At 35.3% G+C, this 15,532-nt stretch overlaps 5 protein-coding genes across 5 annotated transcripts; 1 reads left to right on the forward strand and 4 right to left on the reverse strand.

Moving 5' to 3' along the window:
* Positions 1 to 1,308: 1,308 nt before the first annotated feature.
* On the reverse strand, positions 1,309 to 2,585 carry LOC106419230 (oleosin-B4). The gene is given in 1 exon segment (NM_001315673.1): positions 1,309 to 2,585. A coding segment is annotated over 1 exon segment (1,116 nt). The 5' UTR covers positions 2,525 to 2,585; the 3' UTR covers positions 1,309 to 1,408.
* Positions 2,586 to 3,858: 1,273 nt separating this feature from the next.
* On the reverse strand, positions 3,859 to 6,405 carry LOC106419311 (serine-rich 25 kDa antigen protein-like). The gene is made up of 2 exons (XM_013860072.3): positions 6,070 to 6,405; positions 3,859 to 4,936 (listed from the first exon to the last, which is right to left on the reverse strand). Exons 1-2 carry the CDS (start codon positions 6,324 to 6,326, stop codon positions 4,153 to 4,155), a joined length of 1,041 nt encoding a protein of 346 aa, XP_013715526.2. The 5' UTR covers positions 6,327 to 6,405; the 3' UTR covers positions 3,859 to 4,152.
* Positions 6,406 to 7,569: 1,164 nt separating this feature from the next.
* Positions 7,570 to 8,572, reverse strand: LOC106419262 (oleosin-B2-like). The gene is made up of 2 exons (XM_013860021.3): positions 8,275 to 8,572; positions 7,570 to 7,897 (listed from the first exon to the last, which is right to left on the reverse strand). Exons 1-2 carry the CDS (start codon positions 8,511 to 8,513, stop codon positions 7,810 to 7,812), a joined length of 327 nt encoding a protein of 108 aa, XP_013715475.1. The 5' UTR covers positions 8,514 to 8,572; the 3' UTR covers positions 7,570 to 7,809.
* A 1,991-nt stretch (positions 8,573 to 10,563) lies between these two features.
* LOC106419474 (ethylene-responsive transcription factor ERF106) lies at positions 10,564 to 11,793 on the forward strand. The gene has a single exon (XM_013860268.3). The coding sequence runs from the start codon at positions 10,998 to 11,000 to the stop codon at positions 11,631 to 11,633; it is 636 nt and encodes a 211-aa protein (XP_013715722.2). The 5' UTR covers positions 10,564 to 10,997; the 3' UTR covers positions 11,634 to 11,793.
* An 803-nt stretch (positions 11,794 to 12,596) lies between these two features.
* Positions 12,597 to 15,124, reverse strand: LOC106419031 (WD repeat-containing protein WRAP73). The gene is made up of 6 exons (XM_013859776.3): positions 14,877 to 15,124; positions 13,883 to 14,371; positions 13,570 to 13,791; positions 13,412 to 13,484; positions 13,210 to 13,317; positions 12,597 to 13,115 (listed from the first exon to the last, which is right to left on the reverse strand). The coding sequence occupies exons 1-6, from the start codon at positions 14,991 to 14,993 to the stop codon at positions 12,748 to 12,750; spliced, it is 1,377 nt and encodes a 458-aa protein (XP_013715230.2). The 5' UTR covers positions 14,994 to 15,124; the 3' UTR covers positions 12,597 to 12,747.
* Between the last annotated feature and the right edge of the window lie 408 nt (positions 15,125 to 15,532).

Consider the following 15,532-nt stretch of genomic DNA (forward strand, 5'->3'; position numbering starts at 1 on the left):
CTTGTAAAGTTCCATACAATTTATCTTAATTACACAAAAGATAGAACTAAATTACCCAATAAAAAATGTAGTATTATCAATTATGTAATTGGTAACAAATCTCAAACAACATTAAATTTTTATCTAGATTAATAAGAACATCACTTATTTTACAAAAAAATAATAATTAAACATCAAATAAATTAAAATAGAGGGAGTATTATATATAAATGCATGTTTCATTGTAAAACTCATATATATCTTAGCTATATATGTGTGTATTTTGTATTGGGTCCGTATATCGGCTACTCATGATTAGCATGTGTGGTATTTAATATTTTGTTAGATAGACAAATTTAACCTAAGATGAATATGATGTTAAAAATAAAAGTTCTAAAATATGCTCTATATATAAATTTTGCATAAAATGATACCCTAAGCCAATGCTTTAAATTTTCTTTAACAAGCACGGCTCGGGTTCATGTTGCTAAAGTTTCACCAAACCAGTCGAGGGTTAGAGAACCATCATCAGTCATTCCCATCATGGTTTTATATGTTGAAATCCTAAATATATAGTAGCTCTAGTTTTGTTTTAGAGGACTTTTTTTTTTTTTTTTGAACACAACTTGCATTAATATAAAAACCAGAGAGTTAGGTGGGAGCCATCAAGGCATCAACCATACAAAGAGCTGATTTAGCTAGATAGTCGGCCACAACATTTTGATTTCTAGGGATCCAAGCAAAGGACACAGAGAGGGAAGGTGAGGAGCTCAGGCTAGCAATGTCTGAGAGCACGCCATGAAGCTCCGATATCGGTTCCTTCTTGTTCAAGGCTCTTATCAGCTGCGAGCAGTCGGATTCTAGACGGCAAGCTTGTATTCCCCGGGTTCTGCAGAAGATTAGTGCTTCGCGTATAGCAAGCCCCTCTGCCATCAGCGGAGATGCAACATGTTGAACCGCTTTCTTCTCCTTCAGGCAGATTGATAGAGGACATTAATTTTCAATATTAATTATGGTGTCGTTGTTAATTATGTTTCAATTGTCCAATACGTGCCCGGTTCTAACCATGTTAAGGGTACATAAATGTTTTTGATCTAAGCACCATATATGATGGGTCGGGCCTGATTCAAACTATAGCACAAGACGTAAAGTTCAGTGTGAATAAAAAAAATTAAACCGGGTCCTAGGAATTGAAATAACTGTTACCACATTATACTATTTTTATATCTTAACTATACAATGTATCATAATAGTCTTTTTGTCTTATCATATAATCAGTTTTAACCATTACATGTATAAACATAAAAGTTTTTAAAAGTGTTTTTTTTTCTTATAATGCCATACAATTCATAACTATAATAGACATCATATGCTAAACATTGGAATAGGTCCACCAATGTCTTTTATTCTTCCATGAATTTACTTTTACTCATATGTGTTTACCACCACTCCCATGTGAACTTCCATCTGAACTGCTGCCATCTGAACTTCCATCTGAACTTTCACTTGTACTACTTGCATCCATAGCTTGACCTCTATAATGGAATTCCTTTTTCTTCTTGGATAGACTATTTTTACCCATAGAAGAGCCTTCACCCCCGTGTTTACCTTCACTTCCGTGTTTGCCTCCACTTCCGTGCTTACCTCCACCCATAGCCGAACCTCCACTTTCATGTTTACCTCCGCTTCCGTGTTTACCTCCACCCATAGACGCACCTCCACTTCCATGCTTACCTTCACTTCCATGTTTACCTCCACCCATAGGCGAACCTCCACTTTCATGTTTACCTCCGCTTCCGTGTTTACCTCCAGTTTCATGTTTACCTCCGCTTCCGTGTTTACCTCCACCCATAGACGAACCTCCACTTCCATGCTTACCTTCACTTCCATGTTTACCTCCCTTTCCGTGTGTACTCTCACCTTTTCCGTGTTTACTCTCTCCCTTTCCGTGTTTGTCTTCATCCGTAGTCGTATCGTCATCCGTAGTCGTATCTTCACCCTTTGATTTACCTTTACCCTTGGAAGAATCTTCACTTTTACCTTTGGATTTTTCTTCCTTTTTAGCTTTGATCTTATTCTTAACTTTGCCTATCGTATCCTTAATTTTGTCCTTAATATTACTTGGTTTAATACCCTCCGGTATAATATTACTTGGTTTAATACTCTCCGGTATAATATTACTTGGTTTAATGCTCTCCGGTATGCCCAACAGAGATAGGGATGGCGAAGCTGCCGGAGAAGCTTCCGGAGCCGCCGCCACTTTTTTACCTCCGAGCCCGGCGGCTAGGACAGTAGTGGCTGCAATAGCAGGTAAGAGAATCGGACTGAATATGATGAAAAGAGGGGTGGATACGGCTAATGCCACGGCTGAACCACTGAGTGTTACACCGGCGAAGCCTAAATATACTACGGACGCAACGGAAGCAACAACCATCTTGATAACCTCAAACATTGGGAGGAGGAAAGGGAACAAATTGAAAAAAGAAAACATACTTCCCTGGGTCTGATCAGTCTGAGCTGTTTCGTTTTGAATTTCGTTTCTCATATTTTCTGATGGTTTGGTGATGGGAAGAGAGAGGGCTTTTTATGAAGGAGTTGTGTGGTCTACGACGTGCACGGTACACATGCATGCTCCATGCAAAACGATGGGAGTATATATGGAGATCTACGTTACGTCAAGTCACATTTGCTTCTTCATCTATTTGTCATGTTTTTGGGACCTTCTTTTCTTTCTTGTAGAATCTTAACTGTTTTCTTTCATTCCATTGTTTTATGAATATCAACGCGTGTCTTTCTTTAATTTCATTTCATCTATTTGCTTTTTTTTTGTCACGAACTGTGAGTAAATTGATTACTTGATTAAAAGTTTAAAATATGGTGAAGCCGATGAAATCGTTGATATTATGCTTACCTTAGAATAGTATCAGTAACTATGCTACCTCACAATAGTAATTAGTGAAAAATTAGTAACATTTGTTTACTAATTTATAAATTCTAAAGTTTTTGTTAATTGTTAGTTATATTATAGACCTTGTGTTTGACTGAAAGGCTAACTACAATATATAAAAGGGGTTGTAAAGCGGATTTTTAGAGTGATAAGATCAATAAAATACTTGTGCATAGCAACGGATTTTCTCGGGTTCTCTGCTACTACTAACAACCGAAGAGAATTAGATGAATATGTCAAATTCCTCGTGAAATATTTCATAGTGGAGGAGTTTCTCCCAAGAGTCTCTATTCTCTAACCATTATTTTAGTATTATTGATATATAACATAATTAAAATTCAAGGGCCATTTTTACTAAAGAATCTGCTTTTTTGTTCTGAGAACGAGCTATATAAAATATAAAATACTTTCTCTAATCACGAGGTGGATCGAATTCAGAAGCGCAACAACGCCAACGCTTGCGTTTAAACCAACTGGACTGTCACATGTGTGATTAAAGAGCCGAAGTTTTCCATGGCTTCATTGTGACAAGAGCGCAATGTTAATGTCTCATACTAGAAAGAGAGGCGTTCAAGGTAAATGGCAATGAAAAATGCAAGAAGATTGGTTATTGGAAGTCGTACATTAAATTAGTATCAGATTCATTTTTAAAAAGGAAGTCTTAAGGAGGTGTTATTGGTTTATATATTTTGATTGATTTAGAAATCCATATAGTATTTATAAATCCAAGTAAAATATATAAATCCGGAAGTTTTTCCTCGGATTTGAGTCTTTGTATTTTTAACAGAAAAATCCAAGCAAATCCATTCAAATCCATTATAAAATCAAATATTTTAGTAAATCCGTGCGATTGAATAACACTTGATTTGATATAGAATTTATGAATCATTAAACCAATAACACATGATTTTAATACAAATTTGAAAATCATAGAACCAATAACACTAGATTTAGTTCGAATTTTCAAATCCATAAAAATACAACAACCAATAACCTGTACTTACGTATATACTGATGATTTGGTTATCGCATTGGTCGATATACGCTAACGTCAGTTATAATGATATCCACATCAATTTAATAAATTTACAAAGAAAATTCTGTACACTGTTTATCATTTCTTTGTAACAAGTCGTACATTCATAGAAATGATTATGAAACATGAAGTGTACGATAAATTAGGAATAATTTATGGAACCCAATACTTTAATTTCATACTACTCCATTCACCTATACCATGCCGGTGGTTTATTCTCTCCAGCCGGTTTATTTTTCGGTTTTCCAGTCGGTTTGTTTGCTGCTTCTCCAGCCGGTTTATTTGCAGCCCCTCCGGTCGGTTTATCTGTTGGTCCTTCAGCAGGTTTATCTTTTGGTTTATCTGCTGATCCTTCGGCTGGTTTATTTTCTTGTTTATCTGTTGGTCCACCAACGGGTTTATCTTTTGGTTTATTTGATGCCTCTCCAGCCGGTTTACTTTCTGGCTTATCTGTTGGTCTTCCAGCGGGTTTATCTTTTGGTTTATTTGATGTCTTTCCAGCTTCTGGCGTATCTGTTGACCCACCAGCAGGTTTATCTTTTGGTTTATTTGATGCCTCTTCAACCGGTTTACTTTCTGGATTATCTGTTGGTCCTCCAGCGGGTTTATCTTTTGGTTTATTTGATGCCTCTCCAACCGGTTTACTTTCTGGATTATATGTTGGTCCTCCAGCGGGTTTATCTGCTGGCTTACTTCGTGGCTTATCTGTTGGTCTTCCATCGGGTTTATCTTTTGGTTTATTTGATGGTCCTTTAGTTGGTTTACTTTCTGGCTTATCTGTTGCTCCTCCATCCGGTTTACCTCCTGGTTTATCGGCTGCTCCTCCAGCTGGTTTATCTCCTGGTTTATCGGCTGCTCCTCCAGTCGAATTATCTTTTGGTTTATCTATTGTTTCTTCAGCTGGTTTATCTGCTTCTGTGGGTGGAGCTCCTGCTGGAGGTGGATTATTCTTCGGGTGTACTCCCATTCTATGCCTGCATAACACTCACACAAATGTATATATGTCAAACTATTTTAAAACTTTTTGTATACATTCACAGTTTTTAAAGGACGCTTGATAAAAAAAACTGATCATATTGATTAACTGGATTTTAAAATTTTATTAGCTTTTGACTCGCACTTTTAAAACGGGACATTGTTATTGTTTATAAAATATTATTTATATAAAATATAATTGCATTCATATTTTATGTATTTAAAATTTTATATAATTTTATATAATTTTGTGTATATTATTGAATTTTTTAAGATGTTAAAATGGATAAACCCGCCTCATTAAAATTTTTCACATTCATGATCACTTTCATTGACCTGTTTAGACCTGTTAAACTTATTTTTACAATTTTGAATATAAATTCCAAAGTACTTTACAATTTTAAAATATAATTGAAGTGTATTTTTCTATAAAATATGTTTTATTTAATTTTTGAAAAATATATATAGAATTTACATTAGTTTATTATATAAATTAATATCTTAATTAATACAAAATGTTTAAATAGTAAGTGAATATTTAGTTATGTAAACGAAGATAAAAAGAAATTATGCATTTATAGATTCATATTCAAAATAAATATTAAATGTTTTTGTTGAAATACAATTTTAGAATAAAATAAGAAATACATAAGAATATCTTAGAAAAAATACATCATTAGATAATGTGTTATGGTTAGTAATTAAAGTTGTTATATAAGATATGCTGTGTGCTATTTATGAGGCTAATGGGTCCGATTATATATGGTATAATATATATATTACGTGAAGATAGGTTATATGTTTAATAATACTAATATATGGTATGTCAAAAATGTAGGAAGGTTAGTTAAATATAATGGTTCAATTATGATTTTTTACAAGTAGATAAAAATTAGGACTCTAAATTAATAGATTAGATGTAGGAATTGAGTTTAGGTTCTTGGTTTTTTATTTATATTACAGCTAGGTTTTTTAAAGTCATGATCCAATTGATAACGAGTATGACCATCCATAAATAAATAATAAACCGAATCGAATCAATCATAAACCTAGATGTGCTGATGTATGATGGGGGAAAAGATATGTTGATGAGCATATTAAAAAGGAGAAAAGTGTTTTGTTAAGATTTTACTTAAAGAGCCAGACTATAAGAGCAGCCGCCGTCACTCCAAATAAGGCACCGGCCGAGAGATTGGTGGCTAAGAGAGTGGAAGCTATAGTTGCTGGTACGAGAACAGGACTGAATATTACGAAAAGAGGTGTGGCTACGATTAATCCCACCACTGAGCCGGCTAGGGTTATGCCCGCCAAAGCGAACAAGACTGCTGTTACAACGACAGCACTAGTAACTTGGAAAACCTGAAAATTTTGGATGAGAGAAGAGAGCATTTTTGGATATAGAATTAAATCTGAAATTTGGTTTGAATGGGTACTATTTATTTGTTTTGATGTGTTTTGGTGATGGCCAGGAGAAAGAAGGTTTTATGAAGGACTTGTGAGATGTTTGTGTACACGTACACATTCATGCTTCCATGCAAAATTATGCGAGTAAATGGAGATCTATGTTTCGTCACGCCACATCTGCTTCGTCATATATTGTGTGGGTTGTCATGATCTTGGTATTTTATCTTTCTTGTTAGAGCTTACCGTTCGCGAGATTATACGAGAAAGGCTTCTTATTATGTCGAACTCGAGACTCGAGAGCTGCCTCCGCTACAAATTCTCACTTCAACCATTTGGCTTAAGGACTTTGAAACAAATTGTTCATGAAATTTACAGATTACGTATCACTCTTCTTAAAACTTCTCTTTAGTTAGTTCTTGCATAAATTTTGTAACTATATAGATTAAAAAGTCTAAAACACTCGAATGTAAAGTCTGATTTGGCAATAGAATTGGCGTTTAAACAAACAAACAAAATTATGAAATAATAAAGCGAGGAGGAAGGCTTTCTCATTAACTAGACACACGCAATTACGTACCAAGCTACTACATGATTAAGTTTTCCTTAATTCTGATTACTTTTATTTATTTTACATATGATGGAAAGATTAACGTTGTTGGTGGAGCCGATCTGCCGATGAAATCACTATACAGGCGTCCGAACAACAACACCTATGCTTGTCACAATGTAACCAGTACGGTGTAAAAAGCATTTCATATCCGATGTAGTATTTTTGTAGCATAACAGCTACAAATTAAAGGTGATGGAGCTAGATACCAAGAGGCAAATACATGTCAAATTTTAGTTTTGAAACCAAAAAAAAAAATTTGGATCTCATGATGAAGATGATTTTTCAAATATTTATCCATATAATATTGGTATTTTAGTATAGTTTTATCATGATATTTTATTTTACATTATAAATGAAGATAAACAGTGACAAGAATCAGCTTATGTTACTTCAAATAAACGGAGAAGCTCTTAACATCAAATAAAAATCAATTTTTGTTTATGGTACGAATATCGTCAGGTTATATAGCATGCAGAAAACAAAATCAGAAATCGATAGTTGCAAATGATGAACTTTAAGGTTTATCTTTTAAAACAAAATGGTAGAAGCAACATTTGTTTCAAAGTCGAATAATTCATTGAATCAATAATGTAACTTGATAACTTGAATATAATCATCTATGGTAATCTCAGTGATATCACTTAATTCTTTAAAATATACAACACGATCGAGTACATATATTATAATTTCGTAACACGATATACATTTGAAGAATGGTATATGAAACATTAGTTTCATCCGCGCGTAATCAGTATTACGTTAAAGACACTGGATAATTTTAGGTTTTATTTAAGGAACCCCAGCAATTCTCATTAAATTCCTCCATAGATTATCTCATACTACGAAAGCCTACTCCGTTTATCCCCCAGACACTGAGTTAGAATCTGGAGCCCCCGGGGCCAATCCCGGAATTTTTGGCGTTCCTTTCCCCTTCTTCCTAAGACGCCTGCACACACGATTATATATTTAAAATTAGAAATAAATTATTTTATGTTCAGAAACTAATATAGCGAAATCAGCCTCCTGAACACTCGACACTAATCGTCTAACGTGTTTTAGAATAGTTAATCTTAAGTGTGTCATCAACGCAGGTTTCTTAATTACTTGGTAAGCCGGAAGATGGTGACGCATTATATATTTGTAGCTACGAAACTATGTACCTGAATCTTCGTTGATGTAAATAATTATATTTATAGCCAAGCATATGTATTAAATTTACATATTTCCATGTAGATTCATATGCATAATGCCTCCCTCAGTCATTATAAATAGACCACATTTTTCGAGTGGCTTTCAATTAACGGTTTTGTTTAATTTAATTACTTGAAGAGCTTCCAGAAGATGCGGAGAGCCACAATTCCTAAGCCCCCGGAGGTCGTGAAACCCGTAGTTAACAAAGTGGTGGCTATAGTTGCTGGCACGAGAATCGGACTGAATAGGATAAAAAGCGGCGTGCTTAAAGCGAGTCCCACGGCTGAGCCGCCAAGGGTTATACCAGCGAATGCCAATAGAGCTAATGCCTCAACGCCGGTGAAAACCCCCTGAATAATCTGAAAGAACATTTTTTGGATGAAATGTTCAAATCTCAATAGCTGAGAATTTGTGACTGGGGTTTGTTGGTGGAAAGAGGGTTTTATGAAGAAGTCTACGTGCACGGTACGGTACACATTCATGCTTCCATGCGAAAACGAAGTCAGTACTAAAGGGACATCTACGTTATGTCACGCCAAGTTTGTTTTAATCTGTTTGTGTCATCATGTTTATTTGCCCTTAAATATCCGTAATTAAAATAAGAAAAAAAATGCAATAAATTAATATACTAATTCATATATATTGGGGTTTAATGTTTCAGTGATTCATTTTATGGAAGATTAGGACTGGAGTCTTCTAGTTGATAGGTCCCAAAAATTATCATGAATTTTGGTCCAAATCTACAGTTGTTCAAAACAATAATTTCATTCCAATGTCGAATTCCTAACATAGCATCTAAAAAACGTGAAGGAACCAGTTAACAAGGGGAAATAGATACATGCCAAACAGTAAAGTAGTGTTAGACTTCATTTACATAGTTGTAAAAGCATTTCAGAGATCGGTAGTTGCAGATAAACTTATAGGTTTATATTTCTTTTTTTTGACATCACTTATAGGTTTATCACTTGACTGTCTACGGCATTGAGCAAGTATGCCCCCATCGTCTCATCTTTAAGAGATCATAGAAACAAGATTAGTTTCAAATTCGCATGGTTAAATAATATAACTTGCAAATAATCATCTATGGTAATCATCTATTAGCAAAAAAATAAATAAATAAAGTACTTTCGAATATCTCTTTTATTAGCAAAAAAAAAATCATCTGGTAATCTCAGTGATATCACTTCACTCATTAAAACATACAACACAAATGACTACATTTATAATGATTCCGTAACAGCATGAATGTGATGGTATTTGAAACGTTTAGTTGCATCGGCGCGAAATTTGTATTATTGTCATGTTATATATGCAAACTATTAACTAACTTACTGATTGTGGTATATATCTCTCTCCAAAAAAAAGATTAAGAATTCACTATGCTAGGAACCACCACACAAGTACACAAAACAGCTTAAAGTATTAGGAACGCGATAACCATATTCAATTTTGAAGATACAATTAATTAGCATGCCAGTGACAACCAAACAAAAACTTATCAATAATCACCAATAATGGATGGTGGCGCCATTATATATAAAGTATCAAAATACGCACATAGGGCATCCAAATTAATTATATTATATGTTCTTTATAATAAATAAGAAAAAGAGGGTGGATTAGGTTTAATCTTGTGGAGCCTCCGAAATTAATAAAAATATCTAAAAATCAAGTTGCTTCAAATCATTCCCCACCAGGAGAGGCCTACCAGGAAAACAACTTGATTGAGCTGTCTTTCCTCTTTGAAAATGTATCCATTGTGAAGCTTTTAAGCACTGTTTTCTTTATATGTTAGATTCATTTTCATTCAGGTAACAGTGCAATATCAAATACTTCATGATTGCTAAAATATAAGTACTTTTCCAATTTCATATTTCTAGAAAAACACATTTATAGTAATTTTTGTGTGTGATTCGGGTCTCATTTACAGAAAACTAATTTACATATGTTCATTGATCAAATTTTTATTTTTTTACATATATTCAAAAGTTATTTGATACAAGGAAAGAATCTTTCTGATGCATTGTCCTAGTCACTAACAGAGTTTGAAGATAGATTAGTAAATGTAATCCTTATAATTTGGCCAAGCTGTAGAATCATATTAAAAAATGAATATTACACTAAGGAAATGTTTTGATCAAATAAAATAAAGAATTAAATGCTTATTTGTTGCAATCAAATGTAGATTTTTATTGGATTGTTCCTTTACGAAGAATTCTGAAAAAATTGGTTTATTAGTCTATTATTGTCATTACTTACAAACAATGTCAGGATGACTTATAAAATATATATATGACATCATAGATATATTCGTCATTTTGCACAACACCAATAATTCTAAACTTCTAATAGAAACAAATAAGATAATGTGATGTTAACAAACAATAAACCAAAAAATAATAATAATGCAATGCCGTTGAGAATCAAATGTTTTTTTAGTAGTCACCATCAGGGAGGTAGAAGACAAGTTGAACAGAGTTACAGAAATGAGAAGATTCATCCTTAGAACCAGGATGTAAAAACTATAGGTTAATTACAGTTTTTCATGTGAAGTGTCGCGTCACGCAACAAGTTGATGAAGGTCCTTACAAAAAGTTGTACGTTGTCTTCATAAATTGTATTGATAGTTAAGAATTATTACACATCTATAAAACCACTAAGAGAGCGACAAAACCATAAGAGTTTGTGTCCCTACACCATCCCTGGCTGCTGAAACTTTGTGATTACCTTCTTGTCTCCTCTTCTTTACCTTTTATATATAGAAAGCAAAATATCAAAGCTTTTGTTCAAACATCATTTGCAGACTCTGTCTCTCTTTTTTTCCTCTCTCACCTGCCTTGTCTAGAAGAAAAAAAATGGCTGCGTTTGAGGAAAGCTCTGATTTGGATGCTATACAGGAGCATCTCTTGGAAGACTTTTTGGTTGCTGATGGTTTCATGGGAGATTTTGACTTTAATGCTTCCTTTGTCTCAGGACTCTGGTGTATAGAGCCTGTGATGAATCAAGTTCCTAAACAGGAACCTGATTCACCGGTTCTTGATCCGGATTCGTTCGTCAAAGAGTTTTTACAAGTGGAAGTGGAATCATCTACATCAACGGGAGTTTCAGAGCAGAATTCATCATCACCTGAGACTGATCAGAGTGCCTCACCCAGGAAAGAAGCAAAGAGGTTGGAAGAAGAAGAAGAACCGAGGCATTACCGAGGAGTGAGAAGAAGGCCGTGGGGAAAATTTGCAGCAGAGATTCGGGATCCGGCAAAGAAAGGATCTCGGATCTGGCTAGGAACATTTGAAAGTAATGTTGATGCTGCAAGAGCATATGACTGTGCAGCTTTCAAGCTCCGGGGAAGAAAAGCCGTACTCAACTTTCCTCTAGACGCTGGCAAGTATGAAGCTCCCGTGAATTCAGGACGGAAAAGGAAGAGAAGTGATGTACAGGAGGAGCTCCAAAGAAGTCAGAGCAATTCATCTTCATCGTCAAGTGATCTGTGAATGATGCATTTAACATTCAAAAGTGTGATCAGTTTCATTGTATAAGTTAATTGTACAGAGGAAGTGAAGTATATAGGTTAGTGTGTGCTAAGAACTCTTGCAACAAATTTGTATGAATGTTCTGTTCCTTAAGTTATTGTTTCCAAGAAAGTTCTCTCCAGGGATTGAGTTTCCATCTCTAAACAACTTAACTAGTAATCCACGATGAGTCAATGGTTTAGAACCAAGACAAGCAAATCAATAACATGTTTTTTAGTAGCTGAAACTAAAGAAATCAACACAATTATCCGGAATAATAATAGAAAGAAATTATTATTCATTGCAAACGCACACGTCAAACACAAACTGAAGGCTCATGTAAACGCAAACGCAAAACACACAATCAAGGTTTCAATCTCCTAAGATAAATACTTCACAGTAACAGCTTTAATAGGTGAGTGTACCTAAATGTTTATACAAGAGGAGAAGGGGGAGTGAATCAAGATGGACAAGTTGCAAGAGGGACCAGTTTTAAGAATCTAGCAGCAAATGTTTTGTCTCATAGGTTAGGTAAAAGTCAGCACTCATCGATAAAGATAAATGGACCACAAGCTACAGAGTACATACACTTGAAAGAGAGATGCACAACTTGCATATGAATATTAAACTGAGATGAGATATTTATCTAAATATCCTATTCTCCTTGTTGACATTGACAACGAGGTTTTGAGGATATTCCAGAGTATTTATTAAAGGATCATGTAACATTATGATTAAAAAGCCAAAGTAATCATAACCCTATACTGAATGTTCATTAACACACTCAGAAACCTATTTCCACAGACACCAGATAGTTTTGGTGAATACCTTTTATCTGTTGAGTCCATACACCAGCATCAAGCAGGAGCCTAGTCCCTGAAATAAAAACTTTCTTTTGTTGTATCAAGAACTTTTTTTTTTTTTTTGTAACACTGTTGTATCAAGAACTTAAACGGTATTTTTTGTTACTCAAGAAAACCTTTTTATACATTGAAAATAGTTAACAATAACTAGTAAAAGTCGAGGGGAAAAAACACTCCTAAAATTGAGACACACACAAGGCTGCAACTTTTACAAAGAAATACATAAGGAATCCTCAGTCATCAGAGCTGTAGTCGCTGGATTCAGGAAGAGGTGGGACAGTGGCACAGCAGAACGCATCTTTGTCTTTGAGAAGGAGACAGCTTCCATCAATGTTCCATTTGAGGTCAGTAATGGAGAATCCAGGGAGGGGACTGCATACACAGAACGCACCCGAGGGAGTCCACATGTAGAGGTGAGAGCTTCCGGTGCATAGGAGAAGGCGAGTGCAGGTTGGATCCCAGACAGCGGCTCGGATAGGTTCCTTCTGGACCAGGATGGCTGCAACCTCGAGGCGTTGCATGTCCCATATCCATAGGGCAGTTGGCATGCTGTCGTTTCGTGTGCATATGTATTGGCTGTCTTTGCTCCAAGCTAGAAGCCCTGAGAACAGTTTGAAAGAGTTAAGATTTAGGAAAATTTCAACATCTGATTGCAGTTTCCTAGATTGTGTTTGGTTGCAGAAGAAAAAGCTTACCGACTCCTTGTTTTGGGTTAGGCTTGTCCACGAGAGGTTTCTGAAAAGGAAGTGCTACTGGTAAATCCATCACTTCATACCTGACACTTATGTAGCCTTCCGAAGCATCTGAACATATAACCACATGAAAAACAAGAAATGATTGAAGATATTTTATAATGATTACACACAAGAAGAGTGCTATAAGGAACAGGTTTGTTACCATAATTGCTTGGCATAAAGTTGTCATCCAACGATAACTCAGACATGTCGAGCTGCAAGGGTTCATCAACTTCCTAGAAAAAAAACAACGACCAATAGGTTACTACACGCCTGCATTGACAACCAGCATATGTCCTGCTGTTGTGGAAAGACCTTTACCTTGAAAATAGCAGCACAACAGGGGGCACGAACAGTTGATAGGTGTAAGAACTCAGCGAATGTTTTCCAAGTAAGGTGATTCAGGACCCGTAGCATCTGGTCATAGCTACCAATGGCAAGAAACTGACCACACGGAGACCATGAAACCGTCTTCACACCGAGTCCACATTCATATGCCTGATACTTAAACAGACACCTCCCATCTGGAGAATAGATCAGAACCTGCCCAAAGGTTACACAAACTTAAGAGATATCCACGACAAAACCAAACATAACCATTGGTAGCTATGACCACGACCAAAACAACACATACCTTATATTCAAGAGGCGAATCCCACACCACAATAGAACTATCATCAGGTGACCACTCAAGATCAGCCAAATCCAAGGTATCAACAGCAAAACTACCCATGATCTCCCACGACTGACAAGACAAAAGGTTAACATAGTCCTTGCAGTCACGCCGCGTGCAGATTGCAGCAAACTTCCCATCTTTATTAAACGAAACTCCCTTGGAGCCATGCTTTGGCCACTGCACATGAACACACGCTGTGTTCAAAAGAGACCAAACTGTCAACCGCAGCTGAAACTCAGAGGTTGTGAGTATATGACGGCTGTCTGGACTCCACCTAGCGTAAGAAACACCAGCAGGACCTTCATCAATCTTGCAAGTCCACTCTGGCTGTGTCAGTGACCAGGCTTGAATCATTGGTTTTTTGTAGAGGCCACAAAGAATGTACTCAGAGTCAAGCGCCCATTCTATGTAGCTTATTTTATCTAAGCAAGAAAACAATTGCACAACCTGCAGCATTTACATTCATTCATTAACATTCATTCATTAACATATAATAATTTTATTTTAATTTAAATATTTGGTTTTAAGTTTTAACATTATTATTTTTATATTTAATTTTATCTATTTTGAAACAAAATAAAATCACAAATGTAATTATATGTATTCTTATTTATTTTGATTTAGTTTAATTATTCTAATTTTATTTTATTTAAAAATTCGATAGAACTAAATTGATATTGGCTAAAAATAACATTTTATTTATCTGATAATGACTATTTATTTAAATATGTATATTATCTCCTAGCTTTAAAATTCTACATTTATATATAAATTTTTGGATATTCATAAAGATACAGAAGAAAAAATAAACTTCAACGATATCATCAAGTAGCAAGATCTACTAGCATTTTGACACATGGTAAGATCCAAATTGACATTCTACATCAGATTCACCGGTGAAATCTAGGGTTTAGGTGAAAAAGCTACCGAATCGAATTAGTTTTTTTTTAACCTGAAAAGAGAATGTGTCGCGGATCACGAGGCGATAGTCATTGGCGACGGCGACGTAGCGAGAGTTTGGGGAGAAGCAGCAAGGACCTGTCTGCTTGTAAGCCTCTGTGAACTCCATGATTTGGGGAAGATGCAGAGAGACTGTGCGGTGGATTCTCAGAGGAGATGAGTCGATGCCGATGATCTTCGTTAAACTAAGCTCGGAGAGTCATTGATACTCTGACGCCGAGTTTCAAAATTGAAATGAGAAGAGAGGTTACGTTTCGGGTCGGGTTCTTATTGGGTTGGGTAGAATCCGGGTTATGGCTTTCAGGTTTAAACGGGCCTCTTTGGCCCATTTTTCTTTACTCGTTTGTTAAGGGAATGACAATAATACCCTTCTTTAAGAAACACCGTGCCGTTTGTGCTATAGGAGAAGATTGTCTGGTAAATTCTGTTTGGATGGTTTTTACTGGAGGTCAGTGTTCGGGTACCCATTCGGGATTCGGTTCGGATCTATTCGGATTTTAGAATTTCGAGATCAAAGATTTCAACCATATTTGGATATTTTCAAATTTCGGTTAGGGTTCGGTTCGGATTCGGATAACCGATTAAAATAAAATTATTTTTAAAATTTTTAAATTCATTATATATTTTAAATTTTTCAAAATCTATAAA

Source organism: Brassica napus, chromosome A10, assembly GCF_020379485.1.
Source record: "Brassica napus cultivar Da-Ae chromosome A10, Da-Ae, whole genome shotgun sequence".
Lineage (NCBI taxonomy): Eukaryota > Viridiplantae > Streptophyta > Magnoliopsida > Brassicales > Brassicaceae > Brassica > Brassica napus.

Coding starts and splice junctions, on each gene's coding strand:
- LOC106419031 (XM_013859776.3), bottom strand. CDS start 14,993: ATGGAGTTCACAGAGGCTTACAAGCAGACAGGTCCTTGCTGCTTCTCC. Junction 13,792..13,882: donor ATTCGCCTCTTGAATATAAG/GTATGTGTTGTT, acceptor ACCTTTGGGCAG/GTTCTGATCTATTCTCCAGA. Junction 13,318..13,411: donor CTTTATGCCAAGCAATTATG/GTAACAAACCTG, acceptor TTATATGTTCAG/ATGCTTCGGAAGGCTACATA.
- LOC106419474 (XM_013860268.3), top strand. CDS start 10,998: ATGGCTGCGTTTGAGGAAAGCTCTGATTTGGATGCTATACAGGAGCAT.
- LOC106419262 (XM_013860021.3), bottom strand. CDS start 8,513: ATGTTCTTTCAGATTATTCAGGGGGTTTTCACCGGCGTTGAGGCATTA. Junction 7,898..8,274: donor ATCTTCTGGAAGCTCTTCAA/GTAATTAAATTA, acceptor TCGTGTGTGCAG/GCGTCTTAGGAAGAAGGGGA.
- LOC106419311 (XM_013860072.3), bottom strand. CDS start 6,326: ATGCTCTCTTCTCTCATCCAAAATTTTCAGGTTTTCCAAGTTACTAGT. Junction 4,937..6,069: donor CTTATAGTCTGGCTCTTTAA/GTAAAATCTTAA, acceptor AGTGTTATGCAG/GCATAGAATGGGAGTACACC.